General features: G+C 49.1%; 2 protein-coding genes across 2 annotated transcripts in view; one reads left to right on the top strand and one right to left on the bottom strand.

The window, feature by feature from the left end:
- The window catches only part of tg (thyroglobulin), a 161,389-nt gene that overhangs the window by 32,123 nt on the left and 104,297 nt on the right, over positions 1 to 24,969 (bottom strand). Inside the window, exon 41 of the mRNA XM_033020435.1 lies at positions 3,234 to 3,398. Within this exon, the coding sequence (XP_032876326.1) occupies positions 3,234 to 3,398 (165 nt within the window). The remainder of the gene's footprint in view (positions 1 to 3,233; positions 3,399 to 24,969) is intronic.
- On the top strand, positions 8,586 to 23,951 carry sla (Src like adaptor). Its single transcript, XM_033020368.1, has 8 exons — positions 8,586 to 8,754; positions 14,745 to 14,837; positions 16,805 to 16,904; positions 17,387 to 17,473; positions 18,603 to 18,706; positions 19,581 to 19,730; positions 21,015 to 21,135; positions 22,680 to 23,951. Exons 2-8 carry the CDS (start codon positions 14,774 to 14,776, stop codon positions 22,906 to 22,908), a joined length of 855 nt encoding a protein of 284 aa, XP_032876259.1. The 5' UTR covers positions 8,586 to 8,754; positions 14,745 to 14,773; the 3' UTR covers positions 22,909 to 23,951.

Below are 24,969 nucleotides of genomic sequence, written 5' to 3'. Positions count from 1 at the left end.
CCTCACCTACAAAGCCCTCCACCATCTAGCCCCCCCATATCTCACGGACCTCCTCTCCCCCTACCAACCCTCACGGTCCCTCAGATCCACATCAGCCGGTCTCCTCTCTATCCACAAGTCCAACCTCAGCAGTTTTGGGGACAGAGCCTTCTCCAGGGCAGCTCCCAGGCTCTGGAACTCCCTTCCCCAACTGATCCGCAATTCCGTGTCCCTCACCATCTTCCAGTCCCGCCTCAAGACCCATCTCTTCACCTCTGCCTATCCTTAGCCCCACGTCCCCCTCCCTTTTCATCTGTGCATTAATTGCCTCATATTGTGTTTTGTATTGAATTCTGTCTTTATTTTGTGTACTAGTCATGTCCCTACTATTTATTTCATTCCCCTTACATGTTTTTCCCCTACTTGCTAAATTTTTGTACGGTGTCCTTGAGACTCTTGAAAGGCGCCCATAAATAAAATGTATTATTATTATTATTATCAGTCACTACACAAGATCCCAACCATTGAACACAGAACAGTCCAGCACAGGAACAGGCCCTTCGGCCCACAATGTCCGTGCTGAACATGACGCCATGACCATCCCTTCCCTTCCTGCACGTGATCCATATCCCTCTATCCCCTGCATACCCACGTGCCTCTCCAAACGTCTAAATGTAGCTGACGTTGTGTGGGATAGAGGGTGAGAGGACAGCCCAATGTCTCTAAATGCCTGAGGCCATAGTTGATGAAGTGTGGCAAGAAAACGCCTCAGATACAGTCGCTCCGGTCTTGGTGTCGAGGGAGATCTGAGCCCTGTGGTATCTGGTGACGCAACATCACAGAGACAGAGGGGGAGGCCTTTGTGCTCAAAGATGTCATGTCTCTGGGATGGCGGTGGGTGGGGGAAGGTGGGGGATGGTGAGGGTGGTGTGAGTAGGGGCGGGGGTCAGGGAAGGTGGGGGATGGTGGGGGTGGGGGTGGGGGTTGGGGAGGGTGGGGATAGGGAAGAGGTGAGGAGGAGGTGGGGGTGGGGGTGAAGCATGGGGATGGAGGATGGGTGTTTTTATTAGTTTAGTTTAGAGATACAGCGCGGAAACAGGCCCTTCGGCCCATCGAGTCCGCACCGACCAGCGATCCCTGCACACTAACACTAGGGACAATTTTCCACGCACACACACTAGGGACAAATTTACATTTATACCAAGCCAATTAACCTACAAACCTGCACGTCTTTGGAATGTGGGAGGAAACCGAAGATCTTGGAGAAAACCCACGGGGAGAAGGTACAATCTCTGTACAGACAGCACCCGTAGTCGGGATCGAACCCGGGTCTCTGGTGCTGTGAGGCAGTAACTCTACCCGCTGCACCACCGTGCTGCCCTAGGTGGTAAGGGAAGGTGGGGGTGGGTGATGGGTGAGTGGGGGTGAGGATGAGGCGTTAGATTGGTGAAGCTCTTGGCTGAGTTATTGTTCCAATTCAGTGAAGCATCAATAATGTTTGGATCAAGTGGGATTGTTGTCTCTGGAACTTGGGAAGTTGAGGGGAAGCTGAGAGCAGTTTGTAAAATGATGAGAGGCAGAGATACGGTAGACAGTCAGAACCTTTTACCCAGAGTGACAATATCACACACTAGAGGGCATGACAGGAGATGTGCGGGGGGGGCAAGTTTACTACACAGAGGATGGTGGGTGCCTGGAACGTGTTGCCAGGGGTGGGTGGTGGAGGCAGATACCATAGTGGTGTTTAAGAGGCTTTTAGACAGGCACATGGATATGCAGGGAATGGAGGGATACGGATCACTGGCTAAAGAAGACAATGTTTTTGTCGGTACACTGTGATCATGTGTTGTTTAATATAATTCCCAAGCACTGGGGGTGCAAGATTAATGATTTGACACTGGGCTGTGTGAGACGGAAGCAGTCCAGTGTAAAAGTGAGACCTTTATCTGCTGGGTTTTGTTATTTACTGGAATCTAATTGAACGATCCAAACTCATTTTACTGACAATGCTTCCATTCGACAGAGTCTCTTCGTATGAGATTGGTTTGGACTTGGAGCCAACACCAGCAGTGTAGGATTGTTGCTCATTGGCTGATTGCTCATCAGCATTTAAATTAAACCTCAGATTCCGATCTGCCTCTCACGGTTTTATTTTTAGTCTTCCTCGTCAACGTTGAGCATTAAATCCCGCCTCCGATAAAGATAGTTGTAGCTGCTGCCATTCTGTCCTGGAAGGCTACTGGTATTTGAGTAAAAACTAGCTGGGCTTCAAGCTGGGATCTTTGCCAAGAGCAACATTAATACAGGATGACAGTGAGCAAGGGTTAGTGACCATGGGAAGACACAGAGACACAGGAGCTAACTTTGACCGTTTGAAACCTCTGTTAGTTTTCCACTGCTCGATCTTCTTCAAGAACTCTGCATAGTTTGCCCCTGCTATTGTTTTCCCAAATGGATGGTTCAGGTCACCGTTGAACCTGCTTCCTACCTACTTTGCATCCGAGACCATCACGAGTCACTTGGGAAACATATTTCTCAGCACCTTCCCTTAATTTGGTAGTTTACACAATGGAGCTGATGAAAAATATTCATTGTGTTGGATGTCAAATATAAGATTCATTGCAGGTCAGATTGTTGGATTCGGCATGTCGAAGAGGATTCTACAGGTGCACGGTAGAGAGCATTCTGACGGGTTGCATCGTGGCCTGGTTTGGCAACTTGAACGTCCAGGAGCGAAAAAGACCACAAAAGGTTGTGACCACTGCCCAGTCCATCACTTGTGACTCTGACCTCCCCACCATCAAAGGGATCTATCGTAGTTGCTGCCTCAAAAAGGCAGCCACCATAATCAAAGGACCCACACCATCCTGGCCACACACTCATCTCACCACTGCCATCAGGAAGAAGGTACAGGAGCCTGAAGACTGTAACGTCCAGGTTCAGGAACAGCTTCTTCCCCACAGCCATCAGGCTATTAAACACAACGAATAAGCTATGAGCTCTGAACTGCAAAAGACTATATTATTATTTGTTATTTGCACTATATTTGTTATTTATTGATCTTTTTCTTATTTTTCCCGTTATATACAATATTTACATATTCACATATTCTGTTGTGCTGCAGCAAGAATTTCATTGTCCTGTCTGGGACATATGACAATAAAACACTCTTGACTCTTGGATTGGATGCTTGATGCAAGTTGAATGATATAACAAATCTTCCAACATTGTTGAGTGAAGAGTGAGTGACCAACCTGAGTCTGGGCAGAGTTTAGAGTTAGAGCAGGTAGCTGGCGGAGGCAGGAGAGAAGCATTGTCTTGTTGTTAGTGGGACAGCCAGTCTCTTTAGCCAGGTTGATGACTTGTTCCTGTGCTGTCTTCTTACTGATCACCGCACCTGGAGACAGGACTGATCCTCCCTGGAAAACAGGAAGAGATTCAAGAGTAGAACGTCAACTATTGTTGAAGGGGAAATGTCATCAGCACGTTAATCGATGAACACACAGGGGACAAAGAGAAACCACCAGGAATCCAGTGTTACAGAGTCCACATGGTCATCGTCTGCTCTTGTACAACTTCGATCATTCGGAACATGGAAAATCTCAGCGGGTCAGGCAGCATCTGTGGAGAACATGGATAGGTGACGTTTCACAGAGTGCTGGAGTAACTCAGCGGGTCAGGCAGCATCTGTGGAGAACATGGATAGGTGACGTTTCACAGAGTGCTGGAGTAACTCAGCGGGTCAGGCAGCATCTGTGGAGAACATGAATAGGTGACGTTTCACAGAGTGCTGGAGTAACTCAGCGGGTCAGGCAGCATCTGTGGAGAACATGGATAGGTGACATTTCGGGTCAAGACACTTCTTCAGACTGAGAGTCAGAGGAAAGTGAAACGAGAGATATAGATGGTGATATAGAAAGATATAGAAGAAATGAATAAAAGATATGCAAAAAAGTAAAGTCGATAAAGGAGACAGCCCATTGTTAGCTGTGTGCTAGGTGAAAACGAGTTACAGACAACGAGACTCAACAAGACAACAATGAAACTAGTACAATGACTAGGGTGGGGGAGGGACGGAGAGAGAGGGAATGCAAGGTTTACTTAGAAAACATAGAAAATAGGTGCAGGAGTAGGCCATTCGGCCCTTCGAGACAGCACTGCCATTCAATGTGATCATGGCTGATCATCCCCAATCATTACCCTGTTCCTGCCTTCTCCCCATATCCCCTGACTCTGTTAGCAAGTTGAAGCTACTGAAGTCAATATTCATTATATCCCCCCTCCCATTATAACCCTCCCACCCTCCCATCCGCCCGCCCTCGGGCTCCTCCTCCTCCTCCCCTTTTCCTTCTTTCTTTCCCCACCCCCCATCAGTCTGAAGAAGGGTTTCGGCCCGAAACATCGCCTATTTCCTTCGCTCCATAGATGCTGCTGCACCCGCTGAGTTTCCCCAGCAATTGTGTGTACCTTCGATATTCACTCCGCTGTGTTGTAAACTGCCCAAGTGAAATATGAGATGCTGTTCCTCCAATCTGCGTTTGGCAACCAACGTTCTTCCTGTTTCTTAATGAGATCATCAGAACTGGAACTTGAACCTTTCCCCACTCCTTGCACCCAGCTTCAGTCTACACAGTCCCAGCTCTGCTGCACATTGTTCACAACTGACGTAGGTCCCCCATGGAGCATGTACGAGGATGTACATGGGATGTGAGGGGGGATATAGAGGGGGATATACATGGGGATGTGAGGGGGGATATAGAGGGGGATATACATGGGGATGTGAGGGGGGATATAGAGGGGGATATGGAGGGGGGATATGGAGGGGGGATATAGAGGGGGATATGGAAGGGGATATGGAGGGGGATATAGAGGGGGATATGGAGGGGGATATGGAGGGGGATATAGAGGGGGATATGGAGGGGGATATGGAGGGGGATGTGAAGGGGGGTGTGAGGGTGGAATATTCCACTCCACCCCCCCTCTGGTTGTGTTTCCCTTCAGACCATCATTAGGGTTTCAGTCAGGAGAAGAGGAACTGGCTATTAATGTCGGCACAATGGCCAGGGTTGATCATCTTGTTCAAAACGCAACGAGCTGGAGCAACTCAGCGGCCTGTGGCTGGAGTTGCTGCTGCAGATATTGTGTGTGTGTGTGTGTGTGTGTGTGTGTGTGTGTGTGTGTGTGTGTGTGTGTGTGTGTGTGTGTGGGTGTGGGTGTGTGTGGGTGTGGGTGTGGGTGTGAGTGTGTGTGTGTGTGTGTGTGTGTGTGTGTGTGTGTGTGTGTGTGTGTGTGTGTGTGTGTGTGTGTGTGTGCGTGTGTGCGTGCGTGCGCGTGTGTGTGTGTGCGTGTGTGCATGTGTGCGGGTGTGCGTGTGTGTGCGTGTGTGTGCGTGTGTGTGTGGGTGTGTTTATCTGTTATCTGTTAACTATTATCTGGCAACTGGCAACTGAATCATCCTACCACAACCAGAGAGCAGTCCTGAACTACTATCTACCTCATTGGTGACCCTCTGACTATCCTTGATCAGACTTTGCTGGCTTTACCTTGCACTAAACGTTATTCCCTTATCATGTATCTGTACACTGTAAATGGATCGATTGTAATCATGTATTGTCTTTCCGCTGACTGGTTAGCACGCAACAAAAGCTTTTCACTGTACCTCGGTACACGTGACAATAAACTAACCTGAACTGAAATTAACTTACTTGCCACTTATTCATGTTCATAAGTGATAGGAGCAGAATTAGGCCATTCGGCCCATCAAGACTACCCTGCCATTCAATCATGGCTGACAATAAACTAGAACTGAACTGAACGAATTGGCTGCTGTACTTTGTCCCAGAGGTGTAGGTGAGCACTTGTTGAGTTGTGTGTGTAGCAGCTATTGCTGGTATATCTTCATCTATCCACATTCTCCACGCTAATGTATCATGCCCATCACATCTCTCTTTCACCTCTCTTCCATCATCCCCACTTCCTCTCTTGTTTTCGCAACATCCCTTTTCTGTGTAAACTGATACAAACCACATTCAACCCAATCACTTTGTAGATAACAAGACTTCCGCTTTCTTTATAAAAAGAAGGAACTGCAGATGCTGGTTTACAAAAAAAGACAGAGTACTGGAGTAACTCAGTGGGTCATGAGGTCATGTGATAGGAGCAGAATTAGGCCATTCGACCCATCAAGTTTACTCCGCCATTCAATCATGGCTGATCTATCTCTCCCTCCTAACCCCATTCTCATGCCTTCTCCCCATAACCCCCGACACCCGTACTAATCAAGAATCTATCTATCTCTGCCTTAAAAATCCTCCACTCACTTGGCCTCCACAGACTTCTGTGGCAAAGAATTCCACAGATTCACCACCCTCTGACTGAAGAAATTCCTTCTCATCTACTTCCTAAAAGAACGTCCGTTAATTCTGAGGAATGACCTAGTCCTAGACTCTCCCACTAGTGGAAACATCCTCTCCACATCCACTCTATCCAGGCCTTTCATTATTCGGTATGTTTCAATGAGGTTCCCCCCTAATTAATCTAAACTCCAGCGAGTACAGGCCCAGTGCCTTCAAACGCTTATCATATGTTAACCCACCCATTCCTGGGATCATTCTTGTAAACCTCCTCTGGATTCTCTCCAGAGCCAGCACATCCTTCCTCAGATATGGGGCCCAATCTTGAAATAAATGCTAGCATTGAGTTTGCTTTCTTTACTACCGATTCAACTTGCAAATTAACTTTTGGGAATCCTGCACCAGCGATCCCAAGTCCCTTTGTACCTCCGATTTCTGGATTCTCCCCCCATTTAGAAAATAGTCTACGCCTTTATTCCTACGACCAACATGATCCACACTTTGCTACACTATATTCCATCTGCCATTCCTCTGCCCACTCTCCCAACCTGTCCAAGTCCTTCTACAGAGTCCCTGCTTTCTCTACACTACCTGCCCTTCCACCTATGTTTGTATCATCCGCAAACTTGACCACAAAGCCTTCAATCCCCTCGTCCACATCATGAATATACAACGTGAAGAGTAGCGGCCCCAACACCGAGCCCTGTGGAACTCCACTAGTCACTGGCAGCCAACCAGAAAAAGCCCCCTTTACTGCCACTCTTTGCCACCCAGCCAAGCTGAGATCCACACTGACTTCTGCCTGTGAGTGATCCAGATCCCTCCATTCCCTGCATACATCCAAAAACACCACTATCGTATCTGCCTCCACCACCACCCATGGCAGCGTGTTCCAGGCACCCACCACCCTCTGTGTAAAAAACCTGCCCCGCACATCTCCTTTACACTTTCCCCCTCTCACCTTAAAGCCGTGCCCTCTAGACTGTGACATTACCGGCTGGGATACAGGACTGTGCCCCTCATCATTTTATATACTTCTATCAAGTCTCTGTGTGACCTCTAATATTACAGAGAAACACAAAACAGCTTTGTGAAGCCTTAGTTTGGACACTATTGGCTGTTTGGTCAAGGAGTTGAGTCCCAGACACCGTACAAAGCATTTTATAGAAACATAGAAAATAGGTGCAGGAGTAGAGGCCATTCGGCCCTTCGAGCCTGCACCGCCATTCAATATGATCATGGCTGATCATCCAACTCAGTATCCCGTACCTGCCTTCTCTCCATACCCTCTGATCCCCTTAGCCACAAGGGCCACATCTAACTCCCTCTTAAATATAGCCAATGGACTATGGCCTCAACTACCTTCTGTGGCAGAGAGTTCCACAGATTCACCACTCTCTGTTTTTCTCATCTCGGTCCTAAAAGATTTCCCCCTTATCCTTAAACTGTGACCCCTTGTTCTGGACTTCCCCAACATCGGGAACAATCTTCCTGCATCTAGCCTGTCCAACCCCTTAAGAATTTTGTACGTTTCTATAAGATCCCCCCTCAATCTTCTAAATTCTAGCGAGTACAAGCCGAGTCTATCCAGTCTTTCTTCATATGAAAGTCCTGACATCCCAGGAATCAGTCTGGTGAACCTTCTCTGTACTCCCTCTACGGCAAGATTGTAATCATGTATTGTCTTTCCGCTGACTGGTTAGCGAGCAACAAAAGCTTTTCACTGTACCTCGGTACACATGACAATAAACTAGACTAAACTGAAACTGAGCTAGGCGTACACTTGCTTGGGGTGCTGGGGAAATTCTACAGCGTTGTGCTACTGACATGGGCTTCAGCGATGACTAGAGATAGTGATCAAAGCAACAACAGGGAGAGGCACCATGGCAGACACATCCAGCTGACAAGAGCCAGCTCAGGCACTTGCTTTTAAATGCAGGACACAAACTCACACTGAAAACATCAAATAAAGAGATGTAACTGTGTGTGTGTGTGTGTGTGTGTGTGTGTGTGTGTGTGTGTGTGTGTGTGTGTGTGTGTGTGTGTGTGTGTGTGTGTGTGTGTGAGTATGTGTGAGTATGTGTGAGTGTGTGTGTGTGTGTGTGTGTGTGTGTGTGTGTGTGTGTGTGTGTGTGTGTGTGTGTGTGTGTGTGTGTGTGTGTGTGTGTGTGTGTGTGTGTGTGTGGGCGGTGTTACAGGAAGCAGCAGCCAGCTCCATAACCAGCAACCAATGTGAGACCAGGTCTCCACACCGACAGCAGCTGCAGCTCCCGTTACTGTGGTGATCACTGTGTAAGGAAGGTCCATCACCGGCAGCCGCTGGAAACCGCGTGGCTGCACACTAACGCTGCCAGGACCAGGAGCTTTCCCCACGGACACCGTGATCCACCCCCCTGGTGTAGCGGGGAGCCCAGCTAGACGGGTACGTTTGTTTGTGTCATCAGAAGGATGTATGTGAACAATATGAAGTTGCCTGTAGTGTATGGGTTTTATTGCTGGGTACTCACAGGAGAGGAGCCCGTTCACAAACGCACGGACCACAACCTTAGCCCAGCACGGTGGCGCAGCGGTAGAGTTGCTGCCTCACAGCGCCAGAGACCCGGGTTCCACCCTGACTACGGGCGCTGTCTGTACGGAGTCTGCACGTTCTCCCCGTGACCTGCGTGGGTTTTCTCCGGTTGCTCCGGTTTCCTCCCACACTCCAAAAAGTACAGTTTGTAGGTTCATTGGATTGGTGCAAATTGTAAATTGTCCCTAGTGTGTGTAGGGTAGTGTTAGTGTTAGTGTGCGGGGATCGCTGGTCGGCACGGACTCGGTGGGCCGAAGGGCCTGTTTCCCGCACTGTATCTCTAAACTACACTAAACTAAACTCCTCTCTCTCTCTCTCGCCATCTTGGTCTCTCCTCCCCAACAGCACGACATTCAGCCATGAAGCTTCCACAACCCTCTGTCAGCCTCTCTTTATTCCTTCAGGTCAATCCCTGAACCTGCTCCACTTTACCAAACACTTGTAGATGTGTCTTGGTTCCCCATTCTGTCTCAGTGTTCCATGTTGGTAACTGTGCTAGCGAGGGGGGGGGGGGGGGGGGGGAAGGGGAGAGAGAGGGGGGAGGGGAGGGACGATTAGAGTCTGGAGAAGGGTCCCGACCCGAAACGTCACCTGTCCATTCCCTCCACAGATGCTGCCAGACCCTCCAGTACTTTTAGCTCAAGGCTCCAGCAATACCTTGTGTCTCCGTGTTCATTAGAGAGTTGTTCTCATTATGGATTTGCATGTTTATGTTGTGCCATAGTTGTCCGTGCTGGAACACTTCTCAAAGTAACTTCTGTAAAAGGGCCTTGAAGTTCATAACTTTCTCCCCACGCTTGTTTCTGATGGGCTAAGGAACACATATAGACAATAGGTGCAGGAGTAGGCCATTCGGCCCTTCGAGCCAGCACCGCCATTCAATATGATCATGGCTGAGGTTCTGGGTTGATCACTGTCTATTCAAGGGCCATTGGAGATGATCATTAAAGTCCAGTCTGAAGGGTCCAGATCTGAAATGCCACATGTCCTCTTTCTCCAGAGATAGTTCCTGACCCGCTGAGTTACTCCAACACTCTGTGAAACGTCACCTATCCATGTTCTCCACAGATGCTGCCTGACCCGCTGAGTTACTCCAGCACTCTGTGAAACGTCACCTATCCATGTTCTCCACAGATGCTGCCTGACCCGCTGAGTTACTCCAGCACTCTGTGAAACGTCACCTATCCATGTTCTCCACAGATGCTGCCTGACCCGCTGAGTTACTCCGTGTGATCAGTCCATGTGCCAACCACAGTCATCCTTGCTATAGTAACAAAGGCATCGCTGGTAAATAAAGTCACTCAGAAGAGGCAATGTGGAGGAGTTTAGTCTCACCTGCCCTTTTCAATAAACTCCCTTGCACATTCATTTTGAATTATAATTTGCAACCTTTAAAAGAACAATTTTGGAAACATCTTTCTTGCCGAATGTTGTGAGCTGTGGACAAGCGAGTCCGGAACCAGGGGCCGCAGTCTTAGAATAAAGGGGAGGGCATTTAAGACTGAGGTGAGAAAAAAAACTGGTTTTCACCCAGAGAGTTGGGGTCAAGGAAAGAGTGTTCATGTCGCGGCCCTGTTTCCACCAATCTTTCCACCACCACGCACAAGACGCACAAGAAGCAACAAGACAGACACCATTGTGCAGATGCCGAGAATGTGTTCAGCTCTGGCTGAACAACTTCTAATCTTGTGTGTGGACTCGATAAGAAGAAGAAGAAGACCCAGAGAGTTGTGAATTTGTGGAATTCCCTGCCACAGAGGGCATTGGAGACCAAATCACTGGATGGATTTAAGAGAGCGTTAGATAGAGCTCTAGGGGCTAGTGGGGTCAAGGGATATGGGGAGAAGGCAGGCACGGGGTATTGATTGGGGATGATCAGCCATGATCACAATGAATGGCGGTGCTGGCTCGAAGGGCCGAATGGCCTCCTCCTGCACCTATTGTCTATGTTAATAAGCTGAGAGGCGATTGACCCAGAGGGGTGACTTTACAGTTGATGTTTGGCGGGGTTATAAATGATTCACCAGCTGGGAAATGCAGAATAGTAAATGGTCATGTGGTTGTACACGCTGCAAATGCACAAAAGCAGCTAGACAACTCCTGCCTGACTCCATTGGGAAAGCTCAAATACTCAAAATGTACAAGGTCTGAAATAAAACCAGCTGAGGAAATGTGTAGCAGGTCAGACAGCGTGTGTGGAGAGTGGCTCGATGTTTCACTCTTTGCCCACAGTCAGCACCACTGGACGAGTAAAACAGTTTTATAAAGGTTGCACATTGTTTCAACATTACTGTGCAGGGAAGTTGGTTCAACAAGGAAGTTTCCACTAAACTCAGCATTTCCTCTTTGAAAACTGGCAGTGTTTATTTAGCTGCAGTAACTTAGTTAGACGTTAGAGATACAGTGCGTTACAGTATGCGTCCACACTGATAGAGATACAGTGCGTTACAATACGTGTCCACACCGACCAGCGATCACCCAAAACGTTGCCTATTTCCTTCGCTCCATAGATGCTGCCTCACCCGCTGAGTTTCTCCAGCATTTTTCTCTACCTTAGATTTTTCCAGCATCTGCAGTTCCTTCTTAAACATAGGAATCTGAGTAGTAACTTTTTCACACAGTGGATGTATGGAACGAGTTGCCAGAGGAGGTAGTTGAGGCTGGGACTATCCCAACCTTTAAGAAACAGTTAGACAGGTACATGGATAGAACAGGTTTGGAATGATATGGACCAAACGCAGGCTGGTGGGACTAGTGTAGATGGGACATGTTGGCTGGTGTGGGCAAGTTGGGCCGAAGGGTCTGTTTCCACGTTGTATCACTCTGTGACTCTGTGACTCTGTGATTCTGCAATTCTAACCGGCCCTGACTGAGTGAAGGGTGGTGCAGAAGTAGGATGTTCGAGCTGTCAGCTACTGACTGAACTAGCTGCAGCTCTGACAATCTCTAGATGTGTTTCCCAATCTGACATTCCAGCTAACGTGTTGCGAAACCCAGAGTGTGCCCGTGACAGTGACTTCCTCACCACGTCGTGGACACGGCAAAGGGACTCGCTGGCACGGTTCACCATGACCACATCAGCAGATGCATCTGTACATGTCCCGACATCTCCAGTAAACGTTGCCCCTTCACCTTTAACCTGTCCCCAATGTCCAACCATTCCCCAAATCCAGGCTCATCTTCAGAAACCTCTGCACCCTTTTCAGATTAAACTTTAGTCTTTAGAGATACAGCGCGGAAACAATCCTTCGGCTCACTGAATCCGCTCCGACCAGCGATCACCCCGAACACTAGCGTTATCCTATGCACACTAGAGACAACTTACAGAAGCCAATTAGCCGACAAACCTGCACGGCTTTGGAGTGTGTGGAAGCCGGATCAACCGGGGAAAACCCGTGTTGTCATGGGGAGAACGTGCAAACTCCGTACAGACAGCAGCCGTGGTCAAGATCAAACCCGGGTCTCTGGCGCTGAGGCAGCAACTCTACCCGCTGCACCACTGTGATGCCAAAAAGACACAGAGTGCTGGAGTAACTCAGCGGGTCAGGCAGCATCTGTGGAGAACATGGATAGGTGACGTTTCACAGAGTGCTGGAGTAACTCAGTGGGTCAGGCAGCATCTGTGGAGAACATGGATAGGTGACGTTTCGTTTCGCAACCCTTCAGACTGCACTTCAGCTTATCTATGCCATACACAGATGATGCCTGTCACATTGAATGACTCCAGCAATATTTGTTCCACACAAGATTGCAGCCTCTGTGGTGCCTTGTACCTACATCTGTGTGCATCATTTAGAGATATATATATAAATCACAAAACACAGTTGCAAGCACCGACCCCAACAGAACATTTCATTGGTTCCACGGGCTGAAAGTGGGGTTCAAAAAGGAACTGAAACAAGCGCAAAAGTGAAAGATATTTTCCAAACAAAGAGAAACAATTGGTGCAACATCCCAATAAAACCGTCTCGTTCACAAGCTCACAAACACGCCACAACGGTGGCGTTCACCGTACCTCAGTACACGTGACAATAAACTCAACTCAAAACTAAGCACAGTGATTATGTTATAGATTCACAGAGTCACAGAGTGACACAGTCACACAGTGTGGAAACAGGCCCTTCACAGAGACACAGTGTGGAAACAGGCCCTTCATAGAGTGATACAGTGTGGAAACAGGCCCTTCACAGAGTGATACAGTGTGGAAACAGGCCCTTCACAGAGTGATACAGTGTGGAAACAGGCCCTTCACAGGGTGATACAGTGTGGAAACAGGCCCTTCACAGAGATACAGTGTGGAAACAGGCCCTTCACAGAGACACAGTGTGGAAACAGGCCCTTCACAGAGATACAGTGTGGAAACAGGCCCTTCACAGAGACACAGTGTGGAAACAGGCCCTTCACAGAGTGATACAGTGTGGAAACAGGCCCTTCGGCCCCTCACCCACACCAGCCAACATGTCCCAGCTACACTAGTCCCACCTGCCTGCGCTTGGTCCATATCCCACCAAACCTGTCCTGTACATGTACCTGTCTAACTGTTTCTTAAACGTTGGGATAGTCCCAGCCTCAACTACCTCCTCTGGCAGCTAGTTCCGTACACCCACCACCTTCTGTGTGAAAAAGTTTTCCATAAGGTTTTTGAAAGTTCCTCATGACTGTGAAATGTTGATGAAAACGAAGTTGGGGTTTGCGGTGTGAGTCTGCACTTGTTCATGGCAAGATGTTTCCGTCAGGGCCCAGCGTTGCTCCTCACCCCAACACCAACTTCCCTCTTGTGAGGTTCAGCTGATCTAACTGATACCACAGTCGTTGTTCCAAAGCTGCCTCCAACTTTATTTTTAAAATCAGTCAGATGTTGTCACAGTTGTTGAACTTTTAAACGGTTTCATTATTTGTTTACTGCTGTTTAATGGGATTTATTATTCATGGATAGTGAACTGCTATTGGCTGCTTGGTGGGCTTCATGAACCTATTGACAGACGGATATTTAGTTCAGTCTAGCCTAGTCTGGTCTAGTCTAGTCTAGCCTAGTCTAGTCTAGTCCAGTCTAGTCCAGTCTAGTCTAGTCTAGCCTAGTCTAGTCTCGTTTAGTGTAGTTTAGTGTAGTTTAGAGATACAGCGCAGAAACAGGCCCTTCAGCCCACCGAGTCCCGGCCGACCAGTGGATCAAAGTTCAGGACTGGCATGTTCCAGTAAGGATGTCAGAGGGTCATAGTGTCACATGGCACGGAAACAGCCCTCTGACCCAACTTAGAAACATAGAAATATAGACAATAGGTGCAGGAGTAGGCCATTCGGCCCTTTGAGCCAGCACCGCCATGCAATACGGTCATGGCTGATCATCCACATTCCTGTTTTCCCATGCCGACCAACTGGTCCCACCTGCCTGTGTTTGGCCCATAACCCTCGAAACCTGTCCGAGACATAGACCTGTCTAAATACCTTGTAAACATTGTTATAGTCCCTGCCACAACCTCCTCTGGCAGCTCGTTCCACACACCCACCACCCACTGTGTGGAAAAGTTACCCCTCAGGTTCCTATTAAATCTTTCCCCCCTCACCTTAAACACATGTCTTGGTTGAGGCTGAGGTCTAAGCTAGTCCATGTAGAACACACCTGCATTAATGTACACCAACCTGACCAAGGGCAGCTTCATTTAATGAAGATAGATTCATGATCAGTACAGGTGTCAGAGGTTACGGGGAGAAGGCAGGAGAATGGGGTTAGGAGGGGGAGATACATCAGCTATGATTGAATGGCGGAGTAGACTTGATGGGCCGAATGGCCTAATTCTGCTCCTGTCACCTATGACCATATGAATGTGTTTTCTTCCCCACAGTTTTGTGCACGGATGCTGAGGATTAAGCCATGGGCAACGCTCATAAATCACCAGCGACTGAGACCGAGGCCGTGGTTCCAGAAACCCAGCAGGGTAAGTTGTGACACACCCCCCACAACCCGAAACGTCACCCGTTCCTCTTTCCACAGATGCTGCCTGACCCGCTGAGTTACTCCAGCACTCTGTGAAACGTTACCTATCCATGTTCTCCACAGATGTTGCCTGACCCGCTGAGTTACTCCAGCACTCTGTGTTTTGCTGAAGGTTCCAACACCTGCAGTTCCCCGGGTCTCGTACACACACAGTGCCAGAACTGTTACAGCCAGTAGTTTACAGAATAAAGACACAGAGTGCTGGAGTAACCTTGGCTGTGTTCAATGCAAGAACATCCTTCCTCAGATCCTTCCAGAGGTGTCCCCAACCCCCCAGATGTGGTCTCACTGAGACCTTGTGCAGTTGAAGGGAGAAATCCCTGCTCCTACATTTAAATCTTCTCACCAAAGGCGGGGTGAAAGAAAGCCCGTTCACGCTGCAGCCCTGTTTCCACCACCCCGCACAAGAAGCGACAAGCCAGCCACCATCGTATGCAGATGCCGAGAAGTGTGTTACATAGAAACATAGACAATAGGTGCAGGAGGAGGCCATTCGGCCCTTCGAGCCAGCACCGCCATTCATTGTGATCATGGCTGATCGTCCCCAATCAATAACCCGTGCCTGCCTTCTCCCCATATCCCTTGACTCCACTAGCCCCTAGAGCTCTATCTAACTCTCTCTTAAATCCATCCAGTGATTTGGCCTCCACTGCCCTCTGTGGCAGGGAATTCCATAAATTCACAACTCTCTGAGTGAACGGCTCGATTGTAATCATGTATTGTCTTTCCAGTGACTGGCTAGCACGCAACTAAAAAGCTTTTAACATATAACCATATAACAATTACAGCACGGAAACAGGCCATCTCGGCCATTCTAGTCCGTGCCGAACACGTATTCTCCCCTAGTCCCATATACCTGCACTCAGACCATAACCCTCCATTCCTTTCCCGTCCATATACCTATCCTATTTATTTTTAAATGATAAAATCGAACCTGCCTCCACCACCTTCACTGGAAGCTCATTCCACACAGCTACCACTCTATGAGTAAAGAAATTCCCCCTCGTGTTACCCCTAAACTTCTGTCCCTTAATTCTCAAATCATGTCCTCTTGTTTGAATCTTCCCTACTCTCAATGGAAAAAGCTTATCCACATCAACTATGTCTATCCCTCTCATCATTTTAAAGACCTCGATCAAGTCCCCCCTTAACCTTCTGCGCTCCAAAGAATAAAGACCTAACTTGTTCAACCTTTCTCTGTAACTTAGTTGCTGAAACCCAGGCAACATTCTAGTAAATCTCCTCTGTACTCTCTCTATTTTGTTGACATCTTTCCTATAATTTGGCGACCAAAATTGTACACCATACTCCAGAATTGGCCTCACCAATGCCTTGTACAATTTTAACATTACATCCCAACTTCTATACTCAATGCTCTGATTTATAAAGGCCAGCACACCAAAAGCTTTCTTTACCACCCTATCTACATGAGATTCCACCTTCAGGGAACTATGCACAGTTATTCCAAGATCCCTCTGTTCAACTGCATTCCTCAATTCGCTACCATTTACCATGTACGTCCTATTTTGATTTGTCCTGCCAAGATGTAGCACCTCACACTTATCAGCATTAAACTCCTTCCTTCTAAACTCCAGTGAACACAAGCCTAGCCTTTTCAATCTTTCCTCATATGACAGTCCCGCCATCCCAGGGATCAATCTCGTGAACCTACGCTGCACTGCCTCAATCACAAGGATGTCCTTCCTCAAATTAGGAGACCAAAACAGTACGCAATACTCCAGATGTGGTCTCACCAGAGCCCTATACAACTGCAGAAGAACCTCTTTACTCCTATACTTCAGCTCATTTCAGTGAAGTATAGGTTCAGTGCAGCTCATTTAAAGGCCAGTGCTTGTTGACTGCAGTATCGTGAGCCGGACATTTGACCATATTCCGTTCATTACGCAGGAGACAGCAATGACATCGTGGTCACCCTCTATGACTATCCTCTGCCATCCATCAGTCAACCCGTCTACAGGATGGGCCAGAAGCTGCGGATCGTGGCTGAGTGAGTAAACGCTGCTGGGTAGTGAACAACCAGGGCCCAGCATGGAGGGTGGAGGAGCCCAGCGTGGAGGGGCCCAGCATGGAGGGGCCCAGCATGGAGGGTGGAGGGCCCCAGCTTGGAGGGGCCAGACTAACGAGGGCCCCAGCATGGAGGGGCCCAGACACACTCACACACTGACACTGGCACACTGACAGACACACTCACACAGACACACTGACACAGACACACACACACTGACACACTCACACTGACACACATACACACACACACTGATGCACTCACATTGACACACTGGCACACTCACACTGACACACGCACACACACTGACACACTTACCCACAGACACACTCCCATTGACACAGTTACACACTGCCACAGTTACACACTGACACAAGGCTGCCACAGGGCTGTGTTGTCAGTGTTCCAGAGACCAATGCCCCTCTCTATGTGTCCACCCATCATGTTGATGTTTCTGTCCCCAGGGAAGGAGATTGGTGGCGAGTGCGGTCGCTGACCGCTGGTCCTGAGAGCAGCATCCCGCGAGCCTGCGTTGCCCGAGTCTATCATGGGTACGTTTGTTCAACACACATCAACGTTCTGTGTCCAGTCTCACACTTTTCTCCCTCAACCATGGCACGGTGCTGCAGCGGTAGAGTTGCTGCCTCACAGCGCCAGAGACCCGGGTTCCATCCTGACTACAGGTGCTGTCTGTACGGAGTTTGCATGTTCTCCCCGTGACCTGCGTAGACTTTCTACAGTTGCTCTGGTTTCCTCCCACACTCCAACGACGTACAGGTTTGTAGGTTAATTGGCTTGGTGTATGTGTAAATTGTCCCCAGTGTGTGTAGGATAGTGTTAGCGTGCGGGGATCGATGGTCGGCACGGACTCGATGGGCCGAAGGGCCTGTTTTCCCGCTGTATCTCTAATTCAACTAAAGACAGACACAAAAAGCTGGAGTAACTCAGCGGGACAGGCAGCATCCCTGGAGAGAAGCAATGCCTGACGTTTCGGGTTGAGACCCGACTAAACAACTAATCAATGCTAATTTCCAAGGAAGGCTGGTCACGCTGCCTGGGGCTGCCAGTAACACCAACTATATCAAATCAGAATTTAGAATGCTCGAAGCACTGGAGTAGTGGAAACAAGCCCTTCACAGGGTGATACAGTGTGGAAACAAGCCCTTCACAGAGTGATACAGTGTGCAAACAGGCCCTTCACAGAGATACAGTGTGCAAACAGGCCCTTCACAGTGATACAGTGTGCAAACAGGCCCTTCGGCCCAACTTGCCACACCAGCCAACATGTCCCATCTACACCAGTCCCACCTGCCTGTATTTGGTCCATATCCCTCCAAACCTGTCCTATCCATGTACCTATCTAACTGTTTCTTAAACGTTGGGATAGTCCCAGCCTCAACTACCTCCTCTGGCAGCTTGTTCCATACACCCACCACCCTTTGTGTGAAAAAGTTACCCCTCAGGTTCCTATTAAATCTTTTCTCCTTCACCTTAAACCTTTGTCATCTGTTCCTTGATTCCCCTGCTCTGGGCAAGAGACTCTATGCGTCAACCCGATCTATTCCTCTCGTGATCTGAAACAGGCATGCATAAAATGTTAGATGTGTTGTGAGATGAGACAGTGAAAGTTGAACTTGTTGCCTTCACCTTGTGGTGACTGATCGCTGTGTTCTTGTACAGCTGGCTCTTTGAAGGGATCGGAAGAAGGAAGGCAGAGGAGTTATTGCAGCTGCCTGATAACAGAACGGGTTCCTTCTTGATAAGGCAGAGTGAAAGCCAGAAAGGTACGTACAGCTTTACACACTCTGCAAGGATGTTGCCGGGACTCGAGGGTCTGAGCTATAGGGAGAGGTTGAGCAGGCTGGGACTCGACTGGGCTTGTATTCACTGGAATTTAGGATGAGAGGAGATCTTATAGATCTTATAGATAAGGGATTGGACAGGCTAGATGCAGGAAACATGTTCCCGATGTTGGGGGAATCCAGGACCAGGGGCTACAGTTTAAGAATATGGGGTAGGCCATTTAGAACTGAGATGAGGACAAACTTTTCCACCCAGAGAGTTGTGAATCTGTGGAATTCTGTGTCACAGAAGGCAGTGGAGGCCAATTCACTGGATGTTTTCAAGAGAGAGTTAGATTTAGCTCTTAGGGCTAATGGAGTCAAGGGATATGGGGAGAAGGCAGGAACAGGGTACTGATTATGGATAATCAGCCATGATCATATTGAATGGCGGTGCTGGCTCGAAGGGCCGATTGGCCTATTCCTGCACCTATTGTCTATGTGCAGTTCCTGGTGTCTACTGCTGTGGACACAGGGTTCCCATCTGCAAACTCACGGCCATTTCTCACCAACATGCGAGCTATGGGAGGTCACATCTATTGTAGTTTAAACAACATTTTGGATCTGGGTTCATATGGGATAGGAGTAGAATTAGGCCATTCAGCCCATCAAGTCTACTCCGCCATTCAATCATGGCTGATCTATCTCTCCCTCCTAACCCCATTCTCCTGCCTTCTCCCCATAACCCCCGACACCCGCACTAATCAAGAGTCTATCTATCTCTGCCTGTCACGGACTTGGTCTCCACAGCCGTCTGTAGGGAAGACTCCCACAGATTCACCACCCTGTGACTAATGGGCTTCCTCCTGACTTGCAGGAACGTATTGCCTATCCGTCAAGCACTCCAGTGATGCCCGCAACAAGTTTGTCAAGCACTATCGGATCTTCCGCTTGCCCAACCGCTGGTATTACATCCAGCAACGTCTGACCTTCCAGTGCTTGGAGGACATGGTCAACCACTACTCAGGTCAGTGCCTGGACGGCTCCCATTGTACTCCACATTGACAATTATATTCAGGTTTAGTTATAGATTCATAGTCACAGACTGATACAGCGTGGAAACAGGCCCTCAACCCAACTTGCCCATACCCACCAACATGTCCCCAGCTACACTAGTCCCACCTGCCTGCGCTTGGTCCATATCCCTCCAAACCTGCCCTATCCATGTAATTGTCTAACTGTTTCATAAACGTTGGGATAGTCCCAGTCTCAACTACCTCCTCTGGCAGCTAGTTCCGTACACCCACCACCCTCTGTGTGAAAAAGTTTTCCATAAGGTTTTTGAAAGTTCCTCATGACTGTGAAATGTTGATGAAAATGTAGTTGGGGTTTGCGGTGTCAGTCTGCACTTGTTCATGGCAAGATGTTTCCGTCGGGGCCCAGCTAAGCGCTGCTCCTCACCCCAACTTGCTGGCAGCTCGTTCCATACACCCACCACCCTCTGTGTGAAAAAGTGACCCCTCGGATTCCTATTAAATCTTTGTCCTCTGGTCCTCAATTCCCCTACTCTGGGCAAGAGACTCTGTGCATCTACCCGATCTATTCCTCTCATGATTTTATATGTTTTTGAGATACAAACTCTCTGTGGGTGTGTGTGTGTGCTTGTGTGTGTGAGTGTGAGTGAGTGTGAGTGTGATTGTGAATGTGGGTATGGGTGTGTGAGTGTGAGTGTGTGTGTGTGGGTGTGAGTGTGAGTGGGTGTGTGATTGTGGATGTGGGTGTGAGTGTAGGCGTGTGAGTGTGAGTGTGAATGTGGGTATGGGTGTGTGAGTGTGGGTGTGAGTGTGTGAGTGTGAGTGGGTGCGTGATTGTGGATGTGGGTGTGAGTGTGGGTGTGTGAGTGTGGGTGTGTGAGTGTGGGTGTGTGAGTGTGTGCAGGTGTGTGAGTGTGGGTGTGTGAGTGTGTGCACGTGAGTGTGTGAGGGTGTGTGTGTGTGAGTGAGTGTGTGTGTGTGTGTGTGTGTGTGTGTGTGTGTGTGAGTGTGGGTGTGTGAGTGTGTGTGTGTGGGTGTGAGTGCAGGTGTGGGTGTGTGTGTGTGTGTGTGTGTGTGTGTGTGTGTGTGTGTGTGTGTGTGTGTGTGTGTGTGTGTGTGTGTGAGTGCGGGTGTGTGTGTGTGTGTGTGTGTGTGTGTGTGTGTGTGTGTGTGTGTGTGTGTGTGTGTGAGTGCGGGTGTGTGTGTGAGCATGAATGTGGGAGTGAGGAATGTGAGTGTGAGAGTGTGACACTGACACACTGTCTCTGTCTCTCCAGAGGTTGCTGATGGACTGTGCTGTCTACTGACCCACCCCTGCCTGGCTCAGCTCAGCACGGAATGTCCCCACCAGCCCGTGGTCCTGAGGAACAGTAACTTCAACTGGAGAAATGTCAACAGGTAACTCATCGCGCTCCTACTCTGGAACTGCAGTGGCGGTTCTGGCCTGGCTTCCTCTGTTTAATGGTCAAGGTGCCTGCTCACCCACGGTTGAACCCATGGCTTGGCCTGGCCACGTGTTCAGTGTCTTCCTTCTCCCATTACTCACGGACAAAGAGGACAATGGTTGAAGATGATGATCTCATGTCCCCATCTCACCCTCGCTCCCACCACCGGCAACCTGTAGTCACCAGGTGTGGGGTCCAAGCTGGTGCCCAACGTAGACAATGCCCAGACGGTGCCCAGACAATGCCCAGACGATGCCCAACCCAGACAATGCCCATCCTAGACGGCTCTTTGTGTGCGGCCACAGAAGTGGATCTACAATCACACATTACAATCGCTCCACACTTTCAAATCTCTACACGCATGTACCTGTACACTGTGAACGGCTCGATTGTAATCATGTATTGTCTTCCCGCTGACTGGTTAGCGCGCAACAGAAGCTTTTCACTGTAGCTCGGTACACGTGACAATAAACTAGACTAAACTAAACTAAAGTGATCTATACTAATCCTCACATTCTCTGCCCAGCGTTGTACATCATGTGCCAATGATTAGTCATGTTTCCTAAACCTCCCCCACCCACATCTCAACCTCCTTCACCTTCTTGAACCATCTTGCAGCCGTCTCTTCTCAAATGACCCCTCATGTAAACCTGTGCTTTCACTAAGTAATTGCCACCTCATTGTCCACAATAACTTTGACCATGCTAAATGTGCCCAATAGATGCGGAATAGTGTTGGATAATTCATTACACAATGGACAACAGGTGCAGGAGTAGACCATTTGGCCCTTCGAGCCAGCACCGCCATTCAATGTGATCATGGCTGATCATCCCCAATCAGTTCCTGCCTTCTCCCCATATCCCCTGACTCCGCTATTTTTAAGAGCCCTATCTAGCACTCTCTTGAAAGCATCCAGAGAACCGGCCTCCACCGGCCTCCACAGTTTAGATACAGCATGGAAACAGGCCCTTCAGCCCACTGAGTCCAAACCAACCAATGATCAGTGTAAGGAGAGACTGCAGATGCTGGTTTATACCAAAGATAGACACAAAATGCCGGGGTAATTCAGCGGGATAAACAGCATCTTTGGAAAGAAGGAATAGGTGTCGTTTGGGGTCAACTCTCCATCGATGCTACCTGTCCCGCTGAGTTACTCCAGCATTTAGTGTCTACCAACCAGCGATCAGCCGTTCACACTAGTTCCACATTATCCCACTTTCTCATCCACTCCCTACACACTAGGGGGCAATTCACAGAGGGGCCGATTAACCTACAAACCCGCACATCATTTGGATGTGGGAGGAAACCGGAGCGCCCGGAGGAAACCCACGCGGTCACAGGGAGAACGTGCAAACTCCACACAGACAGCATCTGTGGTCGGGGATGGAACCTGGGTCTCTGGCGCTGTGAGGCAGCAACTCTACCCGCTGCGTTACAGAAACTGATCTGATACAGTGAGTGTGTGCGGGGGCAATGATTCTCTCTTGTGTCCACTAGGGCGGAGCTGATGGGTGACATCTCATCGCGCAGGGACGACCCCGTTCTCAGCTACGGCCTGAGGCACAGTGTTGCTTCCTACATGAGCCTGGTACAGATGGATGACCACGCGGTGAAGAGCAGCAGCAAGAGGAGGTGGCACCAAAACCTCAGACCCAGTGGTCAGGCCCGCCACAGCTGCCTCCTCCCCTCACCCACACATCTCCTCTACGAGGATGACTTTGAGTGATGGCACCCCTAATGGCTGGACACCGGTGGGACCCACGATGATGACTTTGAGTGACGTGCGCCCCTCATAATGGACACCATGACGATAAACTCTAATGTGGAGCACCCCTTATTGGAGAACACCCATTGTATGGATGAATTTGAGTGGAGTGCCCCTTATAATGGACACCATGATGATGACTTTGAATAACGTGCACCCCTTATAATGGACATGGCTTCTATTGAGGAGCACCCCTTATGGCCGGTCACCATAAGGATGACCGCTCGGTGGCACCTCCAAGGGTGGGACACCATGAGGATGGCTTCTATCGAGGGGCACCCTGTATAATCATGACTTTGAGTGAGCTCCCGTGTGATGGAACACCAACACGAGCTTGTCGTTGAATAATGAGCCTCTTCTGATGGAACAAGGATTACTTCAAATAATGAGTTCCCTTTACAGTGGAAACCATGGGGATGACTTTGAGCGAACCCCCCCCCCCTTGATGGACATCCATTATGGGGGCGTCATTGAATGATGAGCCCCTTATGATGTGCTTCAGGATGTGAACTTCATGACTTCAAATGATGTGCTGCCCTTATGATGGATCGCCCATTGGAAAGATGACCGAGTGGAGGCTCCCTTTACAGTGGAACACCAGATGGTGATGTCACTGAATGATGAGCTCCCCTCACCTGTTGTGAACAACCTACACCTGAACGTTACCTGTCGTGTCGGGGGTGCCATGCTGGGGACCAGGTGGGATGGCTGCTCTCCACGTCCCTTCACTGGCCTTTAGCAGAGTTTATCTTCAGAGTTGATCTTGGTGGACACTGTCCGCTCATCACACCAAGAATTCAGCGTTGTACGCTGATTATTTACGTTACACAACAGCACAGGTGACTCTGAGGAGCGGGAAACGCCGGATAATTCAGTGGAAGTTTGGACAATCTTATGCCTTCCCTGATTAGAGATGGTAAATATTGAGAGCTGCCCTGTGGTCACAGAGAAGATGATGTTCCTGCCCTGTGATGGTGTATTTCCCATGGCCAGGTGTGGTCTCTGACTGGAGATATCTCCACATTGAACATGGCCAGGTGTGGTCTCTGACTGGAGATATCTCCACATTGAACATGGCCAGGTGTGGTCTCTGACTGGAGGTGTCTCCACATTGACCATGGCCAGGTGTGGTCTCTGACTGGAGGTGTCTCCACACTGACCATGGCCAGATGTGGTCTCTAGTTGGAGATATCTCCACATTCTTGCACCAATCCACAGCTGGAGTGGGGGCTGTGGTGACAGTGGGCTACACTAGACTGAGTGTGATTGTCAGATCAGCCTGACTCACAACACTGCCCCGGGTGAGGAGCGACAAGGGACCTTCAGTGTCAGAAACCTGATGCACAAACAATGCAGGGTCTCACTTTCATCCATCTGAACCTTGGCATCGCAGAAATGGACAAGGACACTGTCAGAACAATAAAGTTTACCTTTAAAATGTATTTGTAAATTGTAGAGGTTAATGGAAGCGTCATTTACACATTGGAGTCCGTATCACTCCACCAGTTATGCACCGTACACACACTGTACGCACTGTACACACACCAACGGGCTAACTCACAGCAGAAACAACACCAACACATCACAATGCAGATTCACTTTCCAGCTCTGTTTCTGTGACAATAATAGACTGAACTACATTCATGCTGGTGCAAACACACACACACACAGATATGCCCATGCACATGCACACACACACGCATACATTCACACATGCATGCACACACACGCACGCACACACCCATACTCACACACACACACACATGCACACACAAACGCACACACATGCACGCACACACACACTCACACACACACCCATACTCACACACGCACACACACACGCACACACCCATACTCACACACACATGCACGCGCACGCACACACACGCACACACCCACTCACACATACTCACACACACATGCACGCGCACGCACACACACACACACACGCACACACCCATACTCACACACACGCACGCGCACGCACACACACACACGGGCACACACTCACACACACCAATA

Source organism: Amblyraja radiata, chromosome 4 (assembly GCF_010909765.2).
Source record: "Amblyraja radiata isolate CabotCenter1 chromosome 4, sAmbRad1.1.pri, whole genome shotgun sequence".
Lineage (NCBI taxonomy): Eukaryota > Metazoa > Chordata > Chondrichthyes > Rajiformes > Rajidae > Amblyraja > Amblyraja radiata.
This window is presented reverse-complemented; position numbering and strand designations above follow the sequence as displayed.